The sequence below is a fragment of the Molothrus aeneus genome, chromosome 27 (assembly GCF_037042795.1).
Source record: "Molothrus aeneus isolate 106 chromosome 27, BPBGC_Maene_1.0, whole genome shotgun sequence".
Lineage (NCBI taxonomy): Eukaryota > Metazoa > Chordata > Aves > Passeriformes > Icteridae > Molothrus > Molothrus aeneus.
Window position 1 is genome coordinate 270,571 of NC_089672.1, and position 26,453 is coordinate 297,023.

Genomic DNA, 26,453 nt, shown 5'->3' on the forward strand with positions numbered 1-26,453 from the left:
GACTCCAAATGGCTCATTGAGCAAAGTACCATCTAATCACCATCCTGATTTATGGTTGCACTCAATGATTTTAAAGTTCTTTTCAAATCTAAACAATTCTATGATCAATGTCTGAAAAAGCCATTTGGTGCTGGGAGTTGCTCTCTGTAACCTGGGCTGAAGAGGTCCAGTTCTCCTCTTCCTACAGCTGATGAGGACACAAGATTTGGGGGGATTTAATTTCCAGCGTCATCTATAAAATGAACATGATGCTTTGCCTTTGACCTATGTCTGACTAGATGAGTTCAAACTCTGTGGCAAGCTCCAGCTGCAGACACAACATAGCCTTGGTATGCCAAAGCCAGAGCACACAGCAAAATCCCTACACTGGGGCCACCTGAATTAGGGAGAAGGCTACTTTCATTAAACAACTATGTCCATTGTGAGGCATGTATCTGGTAGGACTAGAAACAGAGGTGCTGTTGTAACTTTAATGCTGTGGCTCGATTTTTTGATATAATTTTTCACTCTGCCACATTCAGAGGCCAGAGTGGTCTCTGTGGTGTTCACACCTGTAACCTGACTTGTGGTTTTGACATAGTGCATTGATTGAAATTTTGAAGTGTGGGACTTTTATCTAAGAAACTGCATCAGGAATCAATATTTAAGAAACCAGTGAGCAGTGGAAGTTTCTCCTGCTTCCTTGGAAGCAGAGTCTGTTTCCCTGACAGACTCTACAGCTACTGTATTTCCTTTGCATGCTCAGTGAACTGATTCCTCCATAAGATGTGCCTAATACATTGAAGAGAAGCTGCAGCAGTTTGGCTGAGGCACAGACACATGTCTTATCCCCTAAGGCTGATCTGGACAAACCACAGGAGTGTCTGGACCTCAGAGTTCCTGTACACACAGACTGGACCAGTGAAGGACCTGCCTGTACAATACTCAGCTGTTGCTGCTGGATGCATGCAGCCTCCCTTGTGGAAGGAACCCTTGTAAGGGCAGGAATGGAATGGGGATGAGATTTGATTTTCATTTAACAGCTGCCTTGCTCTCTGTTATTGCTAGCTCTCCTTGAAGCTTGTGTGAGGAGACAGAAGAAAGTGCAAACCCACTGGTACTGTGAAACCCAATAAGGGCTCTATGCAACCTCCTGATGACAGGTGCTTTCTGTGCTCTGGTCTGGTGCAATCATCAAAGATTTTTTCTGTCTCCTCCTACATGCCACTCCCCCACCCCTTTCTGCCATGTATCCTGAGCATATACAGTCTTCCTTTCCTCTCTCAGGAGGTATTGCTCAGAGGTCTCTGCTAACACTGTACTTTTCTAGGGAGAAAATCCTGCTTCCTGCCTTTGAAAGAATTAAAGAACAAAACAACGCAGAATAATCCCCCAAGACGAAAACTACTTGCTTCCCTCTGTGCTTGGAAACCTGCACTGGTTCCAGGTGAGTGGTTTTATCAGTGAATCTGAATGCATGAATAAGAGTGATGCCAGTACCAGGGGCTGAAGCAGGGAAGATTTCCTTGGGCATCTGCATGAGAGTGGCAGGGATAGCTCTCATCTGCTTTAGGACAGGGAGCTGCCCAGTGGGGGGTGCTATAAAAATGGGACTCTGTGTCTTGGGTTGGGGTTAAATGCCTGGTGGGAAGCTTGAGCGAGACAACCTTACCACAGGACCTTGGCATGAGTAGGGAGCATTGTGGAGAGTGGCACTTGTCCCTCCAGTATTGTACTTAGGTCCCAAACCCACTGCTCCACTGGTGATCACTGTCATTGTAGAGCTCAACTGGGCTGAAATTCCTGCCTATTGTAGATTCCTCTCCCTTTAGCTGGTACTCTCTCACAGAGATGGGCCAGTGGCTGGGCCCTGAACAGATCTGTTCTCTTCCTGGGTCCATTGTTGTGGTAGGAGTTGTCTGGGAGGTAGCTTACTGACAGGTATCAAGAAAGAGAAATGCCCTACTGAGCAGAAAACCCTTCCAGGGACTGCTTTAGCAATGCAAAGATGGCTGAGTTGGGCTTGTGAATGGGAATTTTCAACATAGGCTCTTTGGTTGCACTGCTTTCAGCTTGTATTTCCCTTCCCAAGGGCAAGCAATAGGCCAGGCTGCAAAGGATCTAATAGCATGAGGGGTGAGGATGCCTCCAGCCAAGGGGAGTCTATGAACCCTGTGAGGATTGAGATCCTGGTCCTCAGGACTGAAAAAAAAAAGCCCAGGCAATAGCACAATGGCTGGATTTAATGAGCCTGATCACAGGCACTGAGCTATCGATGAGGGGATGTCAGGTAGGAGTGGGGACATCTGCTCCTCCTTTGCCATCTTTGCAAAGACAATCCCCACAAAGAGCCTCTTTTTACTCAGCTGGCAGTAGGGGGACTGTAGCTTCCCACTCTGGAGTGCCCATGGTCTGCTTAAAAGCCAGTAGAACTTGAGAGCTGCCAACAGCAACTTTCAGACCACTGAGCAGAGTGACATGCCCCTTCTTCATAAGCTCTGAGCCTCCCCTCCCACCATGTGAGGATGGGCTATTTAACTCCTCTCCCTTGGTGACCCAGCACCAGAAGTCCACCTCGGAAAGACTGGCACAGATTTTTCAGTAACCCCTTGCCTTGCCCTTCCATATCTGCCTAACTGTGCATAACTCTTTCCAAAGCCTCTCCTTCTGCAGAGATTTCTCCTTCTTCTCCCACTTTGGGTGCTTCCTTGCTGCCACCTGAAGAGACTTCCCTCACTGAAAATTCTGCTGGTTTTGATGTTGAACATAAAGCAGAGTTTCCTTGGAGACAAGAGAAACAGTGGACTCCAAGTACTGGTTATTTCACAGTCTGTCTGGCTTTCAGCAACGAAAACTAAAATGGGGTTGCATTAGCAGAGGGAAGAGGGAGCCTGGGGCAGCTGTCATTGAGGGGGACACCTGACATGCTTTTCCAGTGTCATCCTTTCAGCAGCATGGCTTGACCGAGTGCCATGTGCCATGCCCCTGGCAGGGTGTGATGGTACACACTGTACCAAACACTGCTGTATTGGGATTATATTGCCTCTCTTCCACCAGCCCCTGGAGGCTGGTAAACCTGGGAGAGGGTTTGCAATGGGCATTTCTATTTTGGCTGACTTCTGCCAGTCCCAGGAGTAAAACTGGCTAATTAGATTAACCCCTTTTTGTGTTCTTCTACACAGACATTAGCAATAGTGGGACAATGTGTAAAGCAGCTGCATTTTAGTCATTGTTTCCCATCCTTTTTTTCTGAATACTGACAGCTGCACCTGTCCCAGCCAAGTGCCTGAACCCTCTGAAGAGTGGAGCTCTCCTCTGCTGTGCGTGACATGCAGATTTTTGCCTCTCTTGGGGCAGCTTATTTGATCATCAACTGATATCTCTTGGACACATTAGTAATCAGAAAGCTGTGTTAGCATGTCCATGTGAGGGCAGGGGAAGCAGGCATGAGTGGCAGCTGTGTTCTGCCTCATGAGATAGTGGAGCACAGGGCAAGAAGGCAGACACAGTCTTCATCTGAAATTTTTGGGTTTTTTTCCAATCCCACACACCATAGCAAGAGTGCCCTGTAATGCCATGTCCTGCCAGTGGTCAGGACCTTCCCCTTTCCAAGAGGAGTATCTCACAGTAGATCCACTTGATTGATTGCTCCCCCTCTGCTGTGTCACCCCTGAGTCCTCACAATCTGTCCAACAGACACAAGTGGCATTTGGCTGTTTCAATGAAGCAGCATTTTCTTGTTTGTCTTTCAGTGTGGTACAGAAGTGCTGTGCAGGGGTCAGAGGGTCAGAGAAGAGTGGAGAACCAACCATGTCTCTGTGCTAATTATAAATGTAAATCACCTCCAGGACACTGCCATGGACAGGATGTGTCAGTGCTGTCTGAAGCCTCGTAAAGCTTTGTCTTACAGCACATCAGCAGAAGGACGGTCACAGCATTGCTGAGGTTGGCAGGGACCCCTAAACATCATCCAGTGCAATCCCTCTGCCCAAAACAGAGTCAGCCACAGTTGGTTGCTCAGGACTGTGTACAGACAGCTTTTGAATACCTCCAAGAATGGAGAACACCCCACTAGCCCCTTTGGGCGACCTGCCTCAGTGTTCAGTCTGTCTTGCAGTAGCAAAGACACTCTTTATTCTTAAGGAGAATTTTCTGGTACTTCAATTCATGTCTGCCACCTCTCATGATCACTGTGCAACACTGAGAAAGGTCTGGCACTGAATTCTTCACACCCTCCCTGCAGGTGTACATAGATAAGACCTACCCCAAGCCTTCTCTCCTTCAGGCTGAGCCATCCCAGATCTCCCAGTCTTTCCTCATGGGAGATGCCCCAGTCCCTCCATCACCTTTGTGGTCCTTCAGTGGACTCTCTTCCCTATATCCATACTGGGAAACCCAGACCTGGACACAGAATGCCAGCTGTGGCCTGACCAGTGCTGAGTCAGAGGGGAGGGATCACCTCTCTCAACCTGCTGGCACAAGCACAGAAGTGTTTCTGGACTCTAGTGCTGGTCCCACCTGGGATGTCATGGGAGTTCTGTGGTCCCAGGGGTGATGTACCAGATGCAGGCCTTAAGAAACTGTTATTAGGGGTTTGATGTTGAGTTTTATCTGGACCATTTAAAGTAGATATATTTCTTCATCCAACATGGCCTTTCTCTAACCATTACCTGGACAAAGCTAGGCCAGAGATCTCTGCAGCCCACCCCCATGCTCAGAACACTTGCTTCTTTGTGTCATCTGAGCTGTTGCATGTCTCTGGAATGAGGGCAGAGTTGCCTACAGGCATGAAGTAGATTTATTTTTATTTCCCTACATGTAGTTTCTCTTCTTGCCATGAAGCGGCATTAAAGCATGAGAAGCTCACGTGAAACAGAGAATTATCCCCTTTGGTTCCAAACAGTCAAACAGCTTCTCTGCAGGCAGCAGAACTGTCTATTCTCCCTGGCAAAACTCAATGTATCACCACTCCACAGAACTGACCTCCTCTGGCCAGCCCCACTGCCCTGACCTCTTGAGAGATGTTTTCCATGTGGAACTGTGCCCCCTGCAGATCTACATGCTGTCTATATCTGCATATGCAGATGCAACCTATCTCCTCCAGCTCTGCCCAGATCTTGCCTCCAGATGCGGCCCTACTGCCCCAGCACTGGGCTCTGCACTGTGCTGATACTGCCCAGTGACAGGCACCGCACCCATGGGGCTCTGCAGGGCTCCCCCAGCACCGTAGAACACAGAGACTGAGAGTCTGCCCGCCTGCCCCGGGGACAGACTGGATTCATGACCAGTGCATTTCTGAGGAAAGTCTGCCCTCCATCTCTGCGGAGAGTCTGAAACGTGCACGGCTCAGGAGGAGCTTGCTTGTGAGCTCCCATGGATGCAAACTGTCTTAATACAGACAGTGCAAAACTTTGCAGCACATGAAGAGAAATTTATAAATACTTATAGCCTGCCTCTTGATGTTTGAATAACTGAATGTAGAAACATTTCAGTGATGACAACTTTATAACAGTCAAACTTGGCTCGGTTTTTCCTGAAGCTGAGCCTGCACAACAAAGAAAGTAAGTAATTGAAGACTTGCAGAGCAACTTTCCTAGAATGTGAGTTAAATGCAAAATTTCTTCAGCAAGCAACTTGAAATTTGTCCGAATAATTTCATTTTTCTTCTGCTGTTGTAATGTAGCAATATTTAAGATGTGTATATGGGTTTCTAAATACAAGTTTCAAGCATTTAATATTGCAATGTGAAAGCTGTATCATTCCCACAAGTGAGATTCATGTCTTGGCATTTTCCCTTTATCAGAAGACAAAGTCTGAGATTACTCTCACTCTAAATTTCAAACACAGCACTGTACCAACTATTAGGAGGAAAATAAACTCCATCCCAGCTACCACTCATCCTCTCAGGGATGAAATATTTTCTTCTTTGTCCCCTAATGTCTCCCAAATAATTCCTAGTACTTTCTTCTGTCAGTCTGTGCTTTTCTGTGGTCTTTCCAGTTTCTTTGTGAGTCAACTCACAAAGAAACTGGAATTGAGAGTTTTTCGTTCTGTGTTTACTGCTTTTCATTTATGCATAGAGCAGATCATTCTTCCTGTCACTTGTGTGCAGATGAACAGCTCAGCCCTCTGCACACTTTCTTTTTGGAAATCTCAACTGAAATCTCTGTTGGCATCCTCTCACCAAAAGTGATGATGAAAAGGGGATCTCCCCTTTCATTCCCTTTCATATCCATTGCTTTAAAAACCTTTCATGCGTAACCCTTTACAAAAGTTTTTAAAAACCCTAACTGATCTGACACTGAAGCCATATCCTTACTGATGTGGATTTTCCTTCAACTAGATGCATTTGAACATTGCTTTTTACTTCTCCTGCTTCCCTAGTTCTTCTTTTAAACAAGCTAGCCTTTTCTCTGGGATAGGGGCATGGTCAAAATGTGGGAGGCTGTGTGTCTTTACAGAGCCTGTTGTCAAAGATTACATTCAAGATACTATTTCAAGAAGTTTCTCTGCTGGGTACAATATTTTACTCTCGGATTTTGAATGTGGAACTTTGTGGGACCAAAATTATACAATTTGTGAGAATGGGATGCAAATCTGCCCTGCTGCTTCCACATTTGGCTCTCCAGCACTGTGAGTGTGCCATGGCTATCTCCAATCTCCCTTCAACCAGAATTTTAATACCTTCTATCTTTAAAACATGCTCAGAGGAAGATGCTGCACACTGAATGCTTTTTTGATGTTGGCTTTTCTGATGTTCGCTGCTTTAACAGAGACAAAAGATAAAGAGGACAGATGTTCTTCAATGTTCAGTACAACGAGGAACAGATGCATCTCAGTTGATGCAGTGCTTCCCTGTTTTCTAGCTCTTTATAAGTGCTTAAGCTCTATTGCACTCCTCCCCCCATGTTGGAAATCTCCTTGGGTAGATGGGGGAGATAAACAGAAAAATCTGCAAAGAGCAGGACAAAATGTAATGCAGAAGCCTTCCTTCCCATTTTTTACTTTCACCAACATCAGACTGATACCTCTAAAATAGCCAAAATTCCTCTGTTTATGTGAAACCTCACTGCCAGGAACTAGGTATTAGTTTTGCAACATTGATTCTTCTTGCAAAATATCTTGTGCTCCCTGCTCAAACCTTGTCATTACCACCAAAAATACTCTGTCAAATATCTTGGTGTTTCTGGCAGAGTGTAGACTGGTGACGCAGTCACTGATAGAACAACCTTCACCGAGAGAGCAAAGCCACCTTCTTCCTCACAAGAAGGAAAATCCAAGCCATGGACAAGAGAATTTTTGCGACTTTACTGCAAGAGTCTGAGAACTTCCTGCTCATGCAATAGAACATTTACAAAATTCCAGACCAGCATCACAGAGAGAGTGTGCTGTGGAGGGGGCTGCTCTGTTGCAAAATATGCAAATAGACAAAGGGAGCAAGACAGCAAGAGGGTGGGGACATCAAAGGAGCAAGATCTGCTAATGAGTTCCTTCTGTGCAATAACTTTTGCTCTAAAAGGCAGCTGAACACATGGTGCAACATGGGATCTAATGATTAATCATGTACTTTCTCATATCAAAATAGAAATTTCATTTTGTTTGGACAAAAATACATTTTCCAGATGGGGAGACATCTGGAGAAAAAATTGTGTGAGTCCTTTTATATCTATGGGTTCTGCTCCCACCTTCCCTGTACAGGAAATTGTGCCATTGCTATGGTATGGTCCAACACTAAGAAAGGCAAGGTTTGCAGGAGGAGGAGCCCACTTTTCCCTACTGGGTCTTCTCTCAGGTCACCACAGCAAAGGAAAAGTTTGGTTTGTGTGTAGGAAGTCTGAAGTGGGTGATTTTAGAGTAATCAATGTGTCTTTTGACTTCACTAAACTGTTGGGAGCTTTCCACGTCAAAGTAAGGTAGTACTTCACATTACCAATGTGTGCTGGGTCATTTGATGAAGAGTGAGTGGTTTGGGAGTAAGAAGAAGAGTGTCTGGGGCTTGAAAGTTTCTCTGGTGATTCTTCTTTTGGAAGTGATTGCCTCGGTTGCTCTACTGTAAGAAGCCACATGGCATCCCTGCTGACTAAAAAGCAAGCCAGTGTTATTCTAATCCACCAGAAAGGTGTAAGGGAAGACACAAAGAACCACACAAAGACCGATGAGTCTAACCTCAGTTTCTAGAAAGATCATGGAGAAAGTTGTACTGAATACTACTGAAAAGTATTTGAAGAATAATGCAATCTTCAACATGGATTTACAGAGAAAAAGTCCTCTCTAACCAGTTTGATTTCCTTCTAGGATGAGGTCACACCCCAAGTTGATAAAGGAAGGTGGTGCATGCAGTTCTCCTGGCTTTAGTGCAGCTTTTGATACTGTCCATCACAGCATCCTTCTGGACAGTTGTCCAGCTGTGGGAGGGGCAAGCTGATGATGTGCAGTGTAAAGAGCCGGCTGGACGGCAGGGCTTGAATGGTTGTAATGAATGGGGCTGTGTCTGGCTGGTGAGTGGTCACTGGTGGTGTCCTTGGGGCTTAACACTGGGGCCAGTACTGTTCAGTATTTTTATCCATGATCCAGATGCAGGAATTGAATATCCCATTAGCAAGCTTGCTGACAAAATCAAACAGGGAGGTGCCATTGACTTTCTTGAGGAACAAGAGGCCTCAAAGGAGAATTTTGATGAATTGGACCATTGGGCTATCTCAGGTATGAAATGGAAGTAGTCCAAGTGCTATTTTTTGCAGCTGGGAGGGAGTAACACTGAGTACAAGTCTAAACTGGGAGAGGAGAGTCTGAAGAGCAGAGAGGGACCTGTGAAGGTCCTCAAACATGTCCAGGGGAAGGGAATGTTGAGTGAACTTTCTGGTGAAGAGCTGGAAGGCATGTCCTACAAGGAGCAGTTGAGTGAGCTTGTCTTCTTCAGAGAAACGGAGGCTGGGATGCATTGCTTTCTGCAGCTTCCTCAGGAGGGAATGTGGAGAGGGAGGTGCTGGACTGTTCTCTCTGAGATCCTGGGGCATCACAACTGGGAATGGTCCAAAGTCGTGCCAGGGAATGATCAGACTGGATGTTAGGAAGTCCTAATGCCCAAGCAACAGGACAAGGAGTAATGGCCTTAAACGAAACCACAAAAAGTTCCATGTCAGAATGAGGTAGCACTTCCTGACATTAAAAGCGGGAGAGGACTGAAACAGCTGCCCAAGCAGGTCATGGAGTCTCCCTCTAGAGACATTTAAACCCACCTAGGTGTGTTCCAGTGTCACCTGTTCTGGGTCATTTGTTGAACTCTATATCTGGAAGGCTATAAATGATATGAGTTTATTGTGGGACACAAGGGGATTGAATTCATAGTTTCTAAACCTACTGTCAGGTTCAGGTGGCACAATCTCAATGAACTGAAAGAATCTTGCTGTTTCTTTTTCTTATGTGTAGCTGTGAAAAACAGGACTGGCAGTGAAAGGAAGGAAGATAGGCAAATTTTCACACAGCCTAGTGTGTATTGTCTCCAACAGATAAAAGTGGGGTAATGGTAAGGTAATGGTAATAGTAAGGAATGGAATGCTTCGTCAAGCTGGAATGAGTGGATCAAAATCCATGGAATGCTGTTTGCTGACCTAAAAGCTGGGGTGACCACAGCAGCACTGCTAGGTTCCTGCAGCAAATACACATCCTCATTGCCAGTGGCCTTTGTGCAGCTTAGCCTTGGGAGGGCTTAGAGTCACCTGGCTGGGCCACCTCAGGTGTGTCTGCTGTTCTGAACCTCATGAAGGCATTAGCATCTATGCAAACAAACCTTATCTCAGAATGGAGGTTGATCTCCACCTTCTGTGCACGACCTTGCAATCTTGTACCACAAAGACGCTCCTCTTAAAGGCAATGTCTTCAGTTCACTATAGGCATTTATCTGGGTCCAAGTGGAAGATACTAGGTGTGTAATTTATGGAGAACATAGTCTCATTTGTAAGGATTTCTTTGATTTAAATTTAGGATTACAAATGGACTAGCTCTTATTTGACTTGCAACACCAAAGGTTTTCCAGCACTTGCTGATGTGCTAAGGTGACTTTGTTCTTCTTTGGTTTCATTTAGGTTTGTATTAGCTTTGCAAATTCCTGGGAATAAGAATAATTTTCAGACCTTCCATCTGTTAAGGCACAGTGACAGAAGGAAAATGGCACCTGCATAGTCCAGCAATAATCTTCCTCACTGTGTGAACTGTTGGGTGGCTGGTGCCTTCTAGCACCTAGAGGGGACTGATTTGCCTGTGCAGCCTCCTTGTTCTTCTGTTCTGAGGAATATAGAAATAACAGTAAAAACTAAACAGATAAATTACAGTAGACTGTCCAGGCCTTTCAGCCAATTGGCAATGGAGCAGAATTAGTTCTTTATTTATCTCTTTGGAGTAGGTTTGATTTCAGTCTTAGTATTTATCAAGACAGAACATCAGGTTAATCCCATTAGTGGAGTTTACAAGAGATACTACTTGAAAGTCCTGTTGTGTTTCAAAGGAAAGTCAGTAAATAAAGTCTTATCCTCAGACTTCATGTAAGGCAAGGGGATAATGTTCCTTTCTACAGAAACAGCCAGCACCAATTGCTGTTATGGGGAAAGTTGTTGTGGTAGGGACTTGTCCGCCTTGGAGGTCCATCAGAAATGTTGTTTGCTGCTTGGTTTTGTTTGGAAGAGTGGGGTATGGGAAGAGAGTTTGTTGCCAGGTGATAAAAATTAATTCCATTCCAAAGTAGTCAAACTTTGAACAAGCTTGGCTGGCTGCGGAACCCATTCTGGCTGCCCAGGCCAACATAAAACACTCCTCAGTCCAGCTTGGGTGCTATAGGGGCCAGAGCTTCTCTAGAGGCACCAAAGCAGTAGTGACAAGACCCTGGCAGCCCTTTACATAGCCTTCACCAAGGGCTGCTCCTTGCAGATGGTCAGAGGAGGTCATTAATCAACTTTAAATAAACCTCTGCAAGCAGGCCCCAGGGAAATGACCTAAAGATGAAGGCAAGATGTGCTACAGCTTATGCTTTCCTGCCTGTACTTCTCCCTGCCCAGCCTAGGCAGAGCTGTGCCTGGAGGACTAAGCAGCTGTGCTGACCATGAGCGAGCAGACCCACGTCAACAGCCTGTTCCTCAACGAGGATGCAGCCAAGCGGCTCCACGCCAACAGCCGGGTGCAGCGGTTCCAGCAGGCTGTGCACAAGCGGGCAGCGCGGGCCAAGAAGCGGATGCACAGCATCACTGCTCAGAGTGCTAAAAGCTTCTTCAGGAGAAATGCCTTCGTCCTCTTCACCATTGCTGCGGTCCTACTAGGTATGGAGCTGGTGGCAACACCAGGCACCATTTATAAATATGGGGAAATGTTTGCTTATTTTATGAAGATTTTTATTTTATCACAGCGATTTGACTGAGGAGTTGAAGCTGATGAGCTGGCAGCTCAAAGTGCTGCCCACATCATGAGTACTTTTGTGCAAGATCAAGGGACCCAACAGAGAGTGTGTGTGTGGGAGGGAGTCCTTGTTGATCCTTTCTAGCGCAGTATAGAAACACTCTATGATAGAAAGAGTTTGATGGTCCAACTCAACCAATCCTTGTACAAATCATCCAGGTTTCTTCAGAGGCATCTTGTGAGTGCAGCTGTAGGCACAAGGGCATTTCAGATTTGTCCCAAAGGTGTAGCCTGACAGGACCAGAAATGCTGCAAATGGCCGTGATACAATGCAAACCAAATCTGCTTAGCAGATAGCAGGTTGTCCCTAGCTTTTGATCCAGGCTACATGACTCTAACTGGCTGAACTCAGCTTTAAGAGGTGGATAGACAAAGAATCTGAACTATGTAGTCACACTTATTTTAGTCTGTGAGATCATATCTCTCATCACAGCATTTTGTATTAATGAGCTTCCTGGGAACAGACTCCAGAAGAGCAATAGAGCAAGAGCAATAGAGAACAAGGAGACCTGTGGTTTTGCACAAGACTCCTCTGCACATAAATATGTCAGAGAGAGAGAGAGAGAGAGCGTATAATAAAAACTGGATGATAGCCTTTTAGAAAATGAGCATTTGTTCCTTTGTAAAGAAGAGCAACTGAGAGTAAATGAGAAGAGAAAAACCACATTGTAGGACTGAGGGACAGACCACTGGATCACACTGTGCCACTTCCATTCTCATCCCTTGCTGATCCACAGGAATTATCCTGGCCTTCTCCCTCCGGCCCTACCAGCTGACCTATCGCCAGATCAAGTATTTCTCCTTCCCTGGAGAGCTGCTGATGCGTATGCTCCAGATGCTGGTTCTTCCTCTCATTGTCTCTAGCTTGATTACAGGTGAGAAGTACTTTCTGCTGCTTTCAGCCAAGACAGTGGTCAGCAAAGCTGTTGTTTGGGTACCTCTTCATGACCCAGCTGGAGGTGCTTGCATTAGTTTGGCTAGTAGTGATGAGCCTGAATCTACAGCCATAGGGAACATGATCCACACTGAGACCTCTGCCAGCTCAGCAGTAGTGCAGAGAAGCAGAAGAACTTGTGCTTTCTCAGAAGACTGGGGAGAATACAATGCAGTGGTTCCACTGCCCAGCACTAACAAGAATTTAATCCAAGTTTGTTGCCCAAGTAAATTTCAGGTTTTCTCCAAACTAGAGAAGGTTAATTTTTGTTAGTACAAAAGGATTGCATTTGATCACCGGCTGGAGGGCTTGTTTCACCCAGATCCTCAAGTAAGACATGACAGACAAGTTTTCAGACAGCAGTAGGGATTGCAAGGTGTTCCACCTGCTGAAACCTCCCACCATTAGGGATTGAAAGGCCCAATGTACTAGGAGGGGGTAATTTCCCTTCTGAGAACTTTAAAAGAAAATTGCTACATTCTCAAATGCAGACTAAGATCCACCAGTGCTATGCTTCTTCATGACCACAAGCCACATTCTTCCATATCAACATCACCCTGGAACTCCAAATTCTGTTCCTTGTGGGCTGTGCTTCCTAGAGACCTTGGCTCCCTGTCCAAAACATGCACGAGCCTTGCACCCTTTGAATCTTCCTCAAGTTTTCCTTTTCTCTCTAAGATGATAGGCTTCCTCACATAGTCTCTCTGTGTGACATCCCAGGAATGGCGTCACTGGACAGCAGAGTCTCAGGGAAGATGGGGATGCGGGCTATCATCTACTACATGGTAACCACAATCATAGCTGTCTTCATTGGCATCTTCATGGTGATCATCATACACCCAGGAAAAGGATCTAAGGACAAACTTCACAGAGAAGGCAGAATTGAGCAGGTGCAGACCACAGATGCCTTCATGGACTTGGTGAGGTAGGTAAACAAGATAGTCTCATGTTGAGACCGTATCAGTGAGATTACATTCCTCCATGGAGCATCCTTTTGAAGTATCACAGCTTTAAGCATACAGTCTTAGGGAAAGAGGTTAAAGGCTGAGTCTTGGCAAGCCTAGTATTTCTAGTTTAGTCTAGCTAACTGGCTTTGCCACTCTGAGACTGAGTACTTGGCCTGGAATCCAGCCCTTCTCCAGAGGTATTAATATAAGAGGTCATGGTGTGCTCCACAAAACAAGAAATGAAAACCATCAGTGGGCTACCTAGGTTTCAGAAATTCTCCTGGCAAAGGCTACTCCAAATATCCATCTTTAATGACTGAGGAAATCAAGGAAGTGGTTCCCAAGACATTGCCTTTTCTTCCCTTGCTTGACCTTACTCAGTGAATTGCAAAGCTGTACCATGTCAAGTGGTTTTTGAGGTACAGGATAACAGAGAGCTCACATGACAGCTATAGAGGTGAGGCTGAGAGCAAGGCAGTGTATTAATCATTGTAGTATGGTACTGTTTCAAGGTCCGGTTTGGTTTGATGATGGTTTTACAATGTACCTATATCCCAGGGCAGTATGTGTGTCATCTCTTTCCACATACCTGAATAACCTTCTGGAGTCCGAAAACAGGTAGTGGAAGTCTGACAAGTTGCAAGATCAGCATATTCCCTTCTTCTGTCAGTCAGACCAAAAGGGCTTAAGTGGACATTGTGAAAGTTGTGACCTCAGACATTGCTCCAGGACAAAGAAGTTGGCCAGGAAGCCCATGTTTTCTTCCTAGTTCAACAGGACAATAACTCTTTCTTTGTTTTATCTACTATAGGAATATGTTCCCACCCAACCTGGTAGAAGCCTGCTTCAAACAGGTATGAAATCTCATCTTTGCACCTTGTACCCTGGACCATGGTCCTATCTACTTCTCTGAGGGATGGAATAGCACTTTATTCCCCAGGTCTGACTGCTGCAGGAGGCACTGTAAACATTAGTCTGTATTATAGCATCCCCCATGCAAGCTTTTCAAACTGTCTGTACATAGGGGCTTCAACCTCCCTCCCATCCCACAGAGGCAGGAAGAGTTTGCATGATCTCGGGTTGCAAGCTTGGGCTGGCAGTGATATGGAATAGATTCTCCAAGAATCTATCTCTTCTGCAGTGCTAGTGCCCTTAGAAGCAGCACAAAAGGTTATCAGAGAAGCCAGAATATCTCAGTTCTAGCGACATGAGATGCTCTAATGGTCTCTTTTGACCTTCTGCTCTATGAACTTTCTGACCTTTCTGGTGAAAGCACTAAACTGGGGACCTTGAGAACATAAAAAAGGCAAAGCATATAAGAGCCCAGCATGTGTCCTGATCATCTGAACTGGAGCCTGTGAGTGCATTTGATAATCTGTGTCTTTTCAGTACAAGACTCAGTACAGCACCAGGGTCTTCACCAGAACCATCCTCCACAGCAGCAATGCCACAGCAGGTGTGGCAACCACTCAGATCCCTGTGCCTGAGAATTTCACCAGCATCATGGAGAATGTCACTCATGCCCTGGGAACCATCTCCGAGGTGCTGACCTTTGAAGAAGTCATTCCCATCCCAGGCTCAGCCAATGGGGTGAACGCGCTGGGGCTGGTAGTGTTCTCCATGTGCTTCGGTTTGATGATCGGCAGCATGAAGCAGAAGGGACGGGCCCTGCGGGAGTTCTTTAACTGCCTCAACGAAGCCATCATGAGGCTGGTGGCCATTATCATCTGGTGAGGAGCACGGCCGGTTGGAGCAGGAGGTCTGCAGGTGCAGTTTCTATTGACATGATGAGAAGTGGGGTAGCTTTAAGGATTTCATGCACAAGACAGGAAAAGTAGATGGGCACAGCTCTACTTTGGCTCCATCAGGCTGGAGGGAAAAGTCTGGATGGGATATTTGTTCACATTTCATTTCCTGGGGTTTTTTTTGTTTTTTTGTTTTTCCCTTAGAAATATCAGGTACACCAGGACTTGCTTTTCTGGAGGCTTCTGGAAACATCCTTGAAAGACCAGAGATCTGGAGTGGAAGATCTCTTAGCCTTACCAAGAGGAGTAGGGTGTGGGGCTTTCTCACCAAAAGCTTTCCTTCCAACTGTGCTCCAGGAGTCTGACTTAGCTATGAATCACAGTAACCCTTTGCTCCTTTCCTGCTTTCAGGGTGGCAGCTGTATGTAGTAATGCAAAGCTCTGAGAGCTGAGCTGGGTTGATGGGATCAGCTCAAAGTTACTGCCTTTCAGATCCTTCCCAGATCATGACTCCTCTGGAGCTCAGTTGCTCATTGCTTTCTGTGTAAGGCTGCCTATGACACATGGTGCAGACAAACAAGGCATTGCTGAGACAAGACTACTCTAGAAGACAGCATTTTAACAACTATTGTTATTTTAAGCTTTTTACCCACTTAGGGCTCAAACTTTTGCCAGGTACTGAAAAATAGGACAGATGCAGCTTTGGCAGAATATGTGCAAATGTCTGACAGGGAAGAAAACTGTCAGCCTGACACCCTCTCCCATTTTAGATCACTCCAGCTTCCTTTCTTTGGAAGTCTTCTAAGTCTTATAAGTCACAGTCTTTTATCTCAAAGCAAAGTCCTGAGCACAGCAGGACAGGCCTTACAGAAAAAGGCATAAAGGGGAAGAATATCTCTGAGCTCATAGGAGATGTTGGGAAGCCCCACACCCCTGGGACCCTTTACTCCATGTCTGAACCAGAATTTGGGGCTTTGCTTTCCTAAGAACAGGTAAGACTTGCCTGGGGGCACAGAAGTGAGAGCATGAGCACAGTGGAACAAATAGACATGCACACTGCTCCAGAGACCTTTGACACCCCTCCTTAAACCTCCCTTTAGATGAAGGAAGGCAGGGTGTTTATGTATAGAACATTGATTACACTTGGGACACTGCCCATGCATGCCTTCCAGTAGCCACGCTCTGCAGACCATCTCCCAGGAGCTTGTTTTTCCTGGGGAGATCTGATCACTGGCTGTAGCCAAGGATGTGTTCTAACAGGAACATCTGAGGAAATGAAATATTTATTAAATCCTTTCCTGAAACTTTTCCAAACCTCCTGGGCTAAGCTGCAGTTTGGCATGTGGAACTCTGAGCCTTGTGCATGAGATGCATGTGAGCTCTTGAGATGCAGAGTCCCAGCCCTGAGAGATGTGGCCATGGAGCTGGAATTTTCTTTGGTCTGATTATTATATTAGTGCCCATGATTCTCTCCATATCTGACTTATGTCTTCTTTTCTGTGGAATCTCAGTGCTGCTTGTCAGCTGCGTTGTTATGGACGGGGGGGAAAAGACATGAGGAATGGAAAAGATAGCGGGATACCTCAAAATGGGGTTTTATCTGAGCCATGGCTGTTTTTACAGGTGTTGTGTGTCCAGTCCTTGTTACACCAGATCTGGAATCCCTAGATGTTCATATTCCCTAAATGTGAGCAACTGAAGGTAGCAAGGCTGATATCCCAGAGCCTATAGGATACTCTTGCTTTTACTCCCTGATTCCCTGTTTCTCCTGTATTTTCCTGTGCCTCTCAGGAAAAAAAAAAAAATCCCTTCTTCTGTCAGTCAGACCAAAAGGGCTTAAGTGGACATTGTGAAAGTTGTGACCTCAGACATTGCTCCAGGACAAAGAAGTTGGCCAGGAAGCCCATGTTTTCTTCCTAGTTCAGCCCAAGCTCTGGTAGGAGAGGAAGGGACTCTGAAGGTGTCTCTACATAATCTTCCTTATCCATTCTAGAAAGAGTGTTGTAGAAATGTAGAAAACCCAAAAGGAGGAGGAAACCACCACTGCCCATGCTGTGTGGAAAACAGAGTGCTGAGGTCTCCAGGCATGCAACAAGAGCTGATTTTTGATGGTGGGGTAAACAAGTCCCAGCTCTCTCCAGGTTTCTAGAAAAGAAACCAGCAGTGTAATCCAGTGGTTAGGCTCAGTGACCACTTATGGTATGCTGGCTTATTGGGGATTTATCCAGACAGCATGTGTTAAATTTGGTGTGAAAGTGTGGGAGCCAGTCCTGACCATCGACCTTGTGTTTCTGTCACAGGTATGCTCCAGTTGGGATCATGTTTTTAATTGCGGGCAAAATCCTGGAGATGGATGACCTAGCAGTGATGGGAGGCCAGCTGGGGATGTACACGCTCACTGTCATCGTTGGACTCCTCATTCATGCCCTTTGCATCCTGCCTCTGCTCTACTTCATTGTCACTCACCGAAACCCCTGGGTGTTCATTGCAGGGCTCCTTCAGGCTCTCATCACAGCCCTGGGCACCTCCTCCAGGTATGATGGCTATGTAGGAGTGGGGTCTGGGCTGATACTATGTAGATGCTACATCTCAGCATTCCATTGCTCTCAATGCAGCACTGTGGTCTCACAATTTCTAGCACTAGCAGCTTTTTGCTGTGAACCAGCCAAACTCATTTGGGAATGAGAAGGTTCCCACTGCCCTGCTCAGGAGCCCTACTCACATGACCAGCTCTGACCATCAGTGAATGGCCATATCCCTCCTGACCCAACAGGAGGGTGAATTTGCTTGCCACTGAAATACTGAGCTCAGGACAAATATCCTGCTGAATCACAGTACTATTTCACATGCACATACCTCTCACACACATGTACTTGCAGATATTTTCACGCCCGTCTCTCTCAGGCACACAGACTGTATGCAGCTGTCATTAACTTCCCAGAGACCTGGGCAAAGGCATCAACACCAGTATGTTCAGTGACTCACACTGCCATGTTGCACAGCCAAAGCAAGGGATGGTAGGTAACTTATTTCACTAAGTGCTATGTTTCTTGTTATATTGGTGTCCTGGCAAGCACATAGCAGGCTCTTCCACATACATTCTCATACTACAACACACAGCATTTTTCTTGCTCATGTTCTCTTTCAGAAATAGTTCTTTGCTTTCTCTGCAAGATATTTTCTCAAAATGTATCATTCTTGTCTTATGGACTGAGAGGGATGAGAAAGGGCTCAAGTATTTTTAACAGCAGAAAAAGGAGTTCTGGTCTTGACACTCTGCCCTGTGTACCCTTAATCCTCCTTTTTTGGTGTTATACCAGCATCATAGCCTCAGGGTTATACAGCCCCTGTCCCAACACTCTGAGAAAAGCCATGTCAGAATGTGTAACTGCAGCATGCATCATATATGAGGAAACTTTGCTTAGACTGTTCTTTCTTCTAGCAGCTTCAGGCCTCTGGCTCTCATGGCAGGGTGAAAAAGCAGGCAGGTAAATTCATAAACCAGGCAGAGGCTTAGTCCGTCTTCCAAAGTCGGCATACATGCAATTCATGTGGTTTTGTAAATTCCTTTCAGCTCAGCGACTCTGCCCATAACCTTCAGGTGCCTGGAAGAAAACAATGGTGTGGACAGGCGCATCACAAGGTTTGTGCTGCCTGTGGGAGCCACAATTAACATGGACGGCACTGCTCTGTACGAGGCCCTTGCAGCCATCTTCATTGCACAAGTCAACAACTATGAACTTGACTTTGGGCAAATCATCACAATAAGGTGACTTTTGAAAGAGTTTTGGGACTACAGAAAGGGTTTCAGTTTTGTTGGCTTATCTGAGGTGTGATCAGGTTCCTCTTTTGCTCAGAAGAGACAATAAGGAAAAAAAAAGTATGGGACAGAAGGGTTGTACTACAGATCCAGGTGTCAAAGCACATGTGGACACCATGTCTTTGAGGCTCCACTTGAGCCCTTCTCACATGTCCAGGTCTTAGGAAAAGCTGTGGTGTGCAGTCTTTTATGAGGGGGTGTCTGGCAGGGGCAGCCTGGCATTATGTTGATGTCCCATGTGTCATGATCCTTCTTGGTGACCAGGGCAGAAAGGCTGCCAAGACAATGATGAGTTTGAGCTAATTCCTGACATTATTGCAAAGGCCACCAGCTCTTTTCTTCCCTTTGCTGATAGCTCTGCTTTCCCATTCTCTCCAGCATCACTGCCACAGCAGCCAGCATCGGAGCCGCAGGTATTCCCCAGGCAGGACTGGTGACAATGGTTATAGTGCTGACATCAGTGGGGCTGCCTACTGAGGACATTACACTGATCATCGCTGTGGACTGGTTTCTGTAAGTTCCTTGCCCAGCAGCCATGCACGTCCCTGCATTCCTGCCAGTGCTTACAGACATCATCTGTATTCCCGATGTCTCTGCTAAAAACACGCTCACTAACTTGAACCATTAAGGTTAGAACACACCTGTATCCCTGAGACCTTTGCACAGTAGCCCTCTCTGCCCATGCTGGAGTCTTTGCCATATGCTTCAGTGACTCAAGGCATCAGAGGTCACTTGCTGATCAGCCTGGTGACCTAACAGAATGTCCTCCATTTGTTTTATTTAAAATGCATCCAGAAATTATTTGCAGAGTCATAGGGAAAAGCTGTGCCAATAATAAGCAAATCCACACTACAGAATGATAGTTCTGGGTTACCAAACATTGAAAGAGGGATGAGACTGGGCTGTACGAAGTTGAAGAGTGTTTACATGGGTGCAGCTAGTCAGCCACATTGCTACATTTCAGTTTTCTTTCCCTTTTAAATAAAATTACTTGGGACAAGTGATTTTATAGGAGTGCTCTTAGGAACCATATTGAAGAATGCATTTGTGCACAGTCCCACCTCTCTGTCTTCTCAAACACCAAAATCCTGACAGATGGATACTGTCAGTGTTATCTCCTTTGTTCTTCTGTATCTTGTATTGTTGGTTTGTAGCCAAAGCAGCCAAAATCTGCTCCCAGCCATGGCTTACCTGTTGGAAACAGTTTTGCGGAACACCTTCACTTCTCCTGTGGATTGTGCATAAGAACAGACTTGGCTGGGAAGAGCCCTGCCTCCTAATAAGCCAGGTTACTTCTTGTGCTTACTCAGAGTAGATTATTTCAATCAGTCTCTGTTGTTACTACTGAAGGATCTGACGGCACGCTGGACTGGTGACAGCTTCAGCAGCTCTGACATACTGTTGTGGTTGAGGAGAATATCTCATTGCAAAGGGTATTTTAGATGTGCTGCTTTGCAACAAAGAATCTGGTGCCTTGTCTTACCCCATGCTGTCCATGCTGAAGAAATCTGTGTCCACAGCAGTGCTGTCATAGGATTGCACCAGAATTTCAGCACTTTTTGTAAAACAAAATGCAACTTAAGTTAAACAGATGTGTTGAGGCCATCTGAGTCTGCAGCAAGGCTTTTGGAAAGGACAGAGTCCATGTATAAACACAGCAACCTTCATCTTAATTTGTGTCAAATCCAAAACTTTTCAGTAATAAATTGGGAATGCAATAAAACGGGAATGAATGTGAAGCTTGAGCTCAGGGATGTCAATCAAAGAAGTCTCTCTGGGAGTAATTTTCCTGTCAGTGTTGAATTATCCATTATTAGAATGACTTAGAAAAATTTTCACTGAAGATGTTTCTTGAAATAATCTTCATCCCCTTAGCTGCTACTATGAACTCTATTTTGTTTTTCTCTCTGATTTTTCAGGGACCGCCTTAGAACGACTACAAATGTCCTGGGGGACTCTCTGGGGGCTGGCATTGTGGAGCATCTCTCCCGGCATGAGCTGGATGCGCAAGACTGCGAACTTGGTAATTCTGGGATACAGGAGAAAGAACAGCTCTCCCACCTGGTTTGCCCACAGAATGACACCCACAGGCACTCCAGGAGGGAGACAGCACTGTGAAATCGGGCAGCAGAGTGCAGTTAATGCTGTAAAAAGCATTAATGAAACAGAAGTCCAGAGTGGAGGACAGAGAAAGATCCATTGTACAAGACGCTCACTTTTCTATTGCCTCTGCCACATGCAGTCTCTTCCTTAATCCTGTTGCTCTCTTATTTCTGACTGGCATTAAAAGGAGACAAATAAAGTGCAAAGAAAGCCTGATTTAGTCATTCTTATGAGGCCCAGTAGTTAGACCTGAGTAAGGAAGACCTAGTGAAGGAGCTGGACTAGGAGCTCCTTTATTTCTGAACTAGGTAGCCAGGTGAGTTGGGAACACCACCATCTGTGGACTGGCACCAAACTGTTGCTGTAATTCTGTCCTGCAAGATACAGCTGCAAAGTCTTCAATTGGTTAGTACCTTCACCCAAATAAGCTTTTAGCATTTATCTCCTTGCTCACAGTCCTGGTGTTTGCATAGATATGCACTTGATAGTTCCTGAGAACTCCACTGGCAACCTGTTTGGTTGCAGATACTAGAGTCACCCACTTCCTGAAGGAATGTGGGATCATACAGCTGGGACAGCTGGCTAGTAGCACCAATAGGGATCAATAGGCTTCTCATTAGTGGAAGATCCTAAAGGATTGTGAAAGAAGCAAACAGTTCCAAATGTATTATATCCATTATTCAGTCTTGAAACAGCTCTCTCCTCTCCCAAGCTCTGCCAAAACCCAGTTAACTTAATTTCTCTTTAGCAAGCTCTTCTCATCCTACTGAAACTAGGAGGGGAAACACAAAGTTTAAGAACAATTTGCCCATCTGAGCAGCTGGGTGGTACATCCATGCCAGGAATGACTGCCTTCCATGCAAGATTTGCTCAGAAAACAGTTTCACTCCTTATCACAGGATTCCTAAGGAAATGATTCCTGTGGTCATCTCTGCCTACTTTCAGAAGTGACTTCTCCTCAGTCACATTGCTTTAGAATGTGCTTTCAAACACCTCTATCTTTCTACAGATCCTTATCTTTTATAGGCAGAGACAAATCACTTAGCACTTGCACAGGTTTGCCAGATCCCAGACTTAAAAATTCAGGATATATTTTTCGATTCCAACCAAATGGAATTCAGCTTCTGTTTAACACCCTTGGACATAAGCCCAAATTACAGCCATAACATCTCATAGTCTAAAGATATAAGTAGGGACCTGCTTCATCCATGCTCTCTCCCCCTTCCCTGGCATGGCCGGGAATACAGCTGGTATCTCTCACACCAGTGAAGAGGACCACTAGGACTTGTTCCATAACATCCAGGTCCATGAACATCCAGAAAAATGAATGTCTATAACTTAACCAGGAAGATGTTAAGGATCCACAGTGTTGGGGCTGCTGCATTATAGCTGTCCTGCTTTTAACAGTGGCTAAGAGCAGGAATAGCAGTGAGCAGCCTCCTGACCCATCAAGGTACTCTTTCAACTAGCTGGTTTCACTTGAAATCTGCTCATTATTCCCAACCCAGGGTGTCACTTACACCCCTCTACCCTGGCTTTACACATTGATGTTTTTCATACCTAGCCATAACCATACACTCAGAGGTGCACATTGTGGAACGAAGACCTCAGAGGCATTGCCGGAGTCAAGTTTGCCAATCACAACTGCACACCTGCCCATGCTGCCATCACCAGCGCTAACAAAGCTTCCTCAAACACATTTCTTGAGATGTTCAATGCCAGATCATGAGGCTCTTTTTAGTTGTTCAGAAACTGCAGGGTTATATATTGGTGCTGCTACATTCCACATCCTGTAGGCAGAGTATTCTATTTTTATGGACTGGACAATTACTTGGAACCTGAGATAAATACACAAATGCATCTCTTTCATGTTAGACTGGTAGCAGAACAGGGTAACTTGAAGTGTGTTGTAGCTCTGTTTAGCAGTGGCTAGCTCCAGACTGTAAGGCAGCAAGTTGTTTGCTCACTGTGGAAGGCAGGTTGCTTATTTTGACAAGAGATCTACTCTAGCAGGAAGCAAGTGAGCTGGATAACAAATGATTATCCTTCTCTTTGTAGCACTTTTTAAAATCTTGTTTGAATACTTTTATAATGTCTGCTTTTCTCCTTTCTAGACTAAACAGATCCTGTATATATCACAGGTAATAATCATTCATGTTCCTCTCCTCTGGACATTCTCCTTACTGTTCCACATCTTTCTTGAAGTGGAATGACTAAAATTTGATACAACAATCCAACTAAAGATTATTATTACTGAGCACTGAGGAAAGAATATTTCCTGTACATTAAGATTTAGACCTTGGACTCATGTTACCATGGTTGTTAGCAGGCTATGCATCAGCTGATCAGGATAACTGCCCCTGATGCATACATACAGCAAACTCAAGTCTGTTCATCTTATCCTAACTCTTAGCAAGGTTAGACTCTTACTTTAATGAGATGGCTCTATCTGAGGACTGGATCTTAATCAAAGAGTTTTCAGATACACTGCATCAGCTTGTATCTATAGTGAGCTAAAACAGCACTAGCTTATCAATAACACTGCTCAGCTGACGAGTCTAAACCTTCATAAAGAACAGACCTGCTTATAAAACTTAATGAAGTGCTTTATTTTTTAACAATAGCATGATAGCATTGACCCTAGTCCAGTGGTAATATATAATAATTCCCACATCATATTAAACAGGACTGCTGCCTATCAAGCAATTTCCCAGCTTGTGTTTGTGCAGTTGATTATTATTACTAAAGTATAGTAATTTCAAGTTGTCCATATTGAACTGCTTCTTGGTTTTCTTTTTTTTTTTTCAGACTACTTGTCCAACTTTTCAAGAAAACATTGAATTCTAATCTTGAAGTGACTTCCTGTATAAAAAGGGCAAACTGAAGGATGAATCAGAAGATTGTTGGATTGGATTCTAGCTCAAATGGGAATGAATTCTGGGAAGTCCTACGGCTTGGGTTACACAGACTAGATGGTCATAAGGGTCCCTTCTGGCTTTATAATATATGCACGTGCTTTCTGGCTTAGAGATATCACAAAGGGTTTTTCCAACCCAATCATTTCTAAAAGCTATCTGAAACAATTCTAATGATACTTTAATAAAACTCAGCAGGAGTCTAACCTGTTTTCAGTTCCTGTTAGCAGACATGTACATATATCACAAAAGGGACTCTCCATACCACATTGCATCCACATGTTCACAGATGTTCCCACAAAGCAATATGCACCAAGCCTTGTCATTTGTGATTTCCTGCTTTCCACACAAGATTAACAGAGCACAAACAAGTAGATGCCTCATTTTCCAACAATGCAAACCAGTATTCCTTTGGGAATTTCAGAATTCAGTTTATAGCTCTTAGCTCTGGTGTTTACCCATGCTGTTAACCAGATTATGATTGGAATTATCTGTTTACAGTACCTGAACATCAAAATATTGTCAGAAATTTGCGTATACTTAATATATATCTATACATATATATGAAAGAGGTCTGTGTGTGCAAGCGTATGTATACATAGAATCAAATTTTTTGTTACTAATCCAAGAAGAAAAGCCAATATTATAGTCTCACTATGTGTAAAGCTGCATATTTCATTTTGGTGCCCACCTGGATTTACTCATTTAACCCCGTACTTAAAAAAAAAAAAAAGACTGAGGCTGTTCTACTTCATTCCAGAAACGAGTCTTTCAAAGCCAGACTTCCCAGAAAGGAGCTCAATGCATGCCAATTTAGACTTGTACCTTCCAGTGATGAAATGAGAACTTCTCAATGTATAGAAAAAACTCTCCACTGTGTCCTTGTCTTGTACACATCCCAAAGACCCCCATTCGCACTGCATCAGTCTTGGCAAAGGCCAAGCTTTCAGAGCTCAGTCAAGAATACTAAAGTATTTGTACTTCTTCCAAATCCAGTGCTGACCTTGTACTAACTCAGCCTTCAAAACTGGATAATTGAAAGGTTTTTTATAATTTTATCCACTTTCTTTTAAAATTACCAGATATTTGTGAGCTTATACACTCTTTACTGCAGTCCTGCTGCTTCTACTTGCAGAAACTTTAAGTTTCTCCTATTTGCAAACAGATCTCTTCCTAATGGTTACAAATGGGATGAAACAGAGAGCTATCTCAATGCTAAAATACACAAGTAGCTCTTGGATAAGGACATACCTCTTCAATACTAATTTGAAGAGAGAAAATCCAGGAAGAATATGGATTTTCAGTTAGGCCACATGTCAGTTTATGTATGTTGAACATTGCTCCAGGAGTAAGAGCTGCCCACGAAAACTGACCTGAAATTGTATGTTTTTCTGCTCTGCCCAAAGAAGAACTGGAAATGAGTACTGTACAGCGTGTTCATGGCATTTGTGCAATTTGACTGTGTTAATTCCTGAGGGCTTTTTCGTCATGCTGTTATTTTCAGTCTTAATACAGATAGTTTCCATATTTGAAAAATAAAGGGAATTTTTTCCACAATACTTTTACATTATTTTTTTTCTATTTTTTTCCTCAGTACTGTGACCTTCCAAAGTCAGAGACGTGTTCGCATGATGTATTATACTTTCTTATCTCCATGTGCCTACTTCATGGGTCAAATACCAATCTCAGATTTTGACAAGGCCTTTCCCTAAAGCTTCTTCTTTGATGCCATCTTTGGCATATGTCCATAAACTGACAAAGCTACATGAGGTTTGCTTCATCTGCACCAAACAGCACATAGGCACATACTTCCATCTCAGAGGCTTAAACAATAATGGTTTTACATTACTTGCTAAAATGTTGCATTAATGGCATAGCATCTGCAGAAAGTGAAAGCTGTTTGTTCTCCTCTTGATATCCCTTGTTCTTGTTTTCTGTTCCCTAAGGGACAGGAATCAAGCTGAATAACAGGGATGATGGGGAAAGGGCATCCTCAGTCCCACAGCATCCAAGAAAGGCAACAGCACAGACTCAGAAGTCAGACCATAAGACAATAGCAAGGTCTGAGGTGTGGGTCCCAAGGGAGGTTGCTCAGGGCCATTAAGGCCTAATAGTCCTCTTGGGGTACATCTGCAATCTAGCCCACCTCTCCTGCCCCCCAGCCATGCAGACTCCTGTGTGGTAGCAGCAACTTGGCTGAGGGGTCTCTGAAGATCCCCAGTGCAAAGCCCTCTGCTCAAGAGCAGAAGCAACTTGTGCAGGCTGCTCAGGACTTAGTCTGATTGGATTTTGAACATCCCCAACGATGCACGTTCCACACATTGTTCCAGCACTCAATCACCGCCATTGTAAAAATGCTTTTATTTGTTTAAATAGAATTTCTTGTCTTTCAATGTGTGCCCATTGCCTTTTGTCTTTTCACCAAATACCACTGAGACAAGTCTCAAGGCTCCTTTGAATCTTTAAATTGAATTTAATCTTTCAACAGGATGGAAATACGGGCTGACAGGAATATCATGAAGTTCAGTGGAAAAAAAAATGCAATGTCCCACACCTGGGGAGGAA

General features: G+C 44.6%; 1 protein-coding gene across 3 annotated transcripts; it reads left to right on the top strand.

Annotated features, from left to right (window-relative positions):
• Window positions 1–1,247: 1,247 nt before the first annotated feature.
• LOC136566841 (excitatory amino acid transporter 4-like) lies at window positions 1,248–25,445 on the top strand. Of its 3 annotated transcripts, XM_066566161.1 has the most exons (12): window positions 1,248–1,426; window positions 11,031–11,288; window positions 12,162–12,299; window positions 13,079–13,283; window positions 14,117–14,159; window positions 14,695–15,035; window positions 17,351–17,584; window positions 18,625–18,819; window positions 19,249–19,383; window positions 20,790–20,893; window positions 23,088–23,114; window positions 23,782–25,445. In XM_066566161.1, exons 2-11 carry the CDS (start codon window positions 11,075–11,077, stop codon window positions 23,090–23,092), a joined length of 1,614 nt encoding a protein of 537 aa, XP_066422258.1. In that variant the 5' UTR covers window positions 1,248–1,426; window positions 11,031–11,074; the 3' UTR covers window positions 23,093–23,114; window positions 23,782–25,445. The 3 variants fall into 3 exon arrangements, with proteins under 3 accessions (XP_066422258.1, XP_066422256.1, XP_066422255.1); XM_066566159.1 differs by lacking the exon at window positions 23,088–23,114; XM_066566158.1 differs by lacking the exons at window positions 23,088–23,114; window positions 23,782–25,445 and having other exon boundaries at window positions 20,790–21,090.
• The last annotated feature ends 1,008 nt before the right edge of the window (window positions 25,446–26,453 follow it).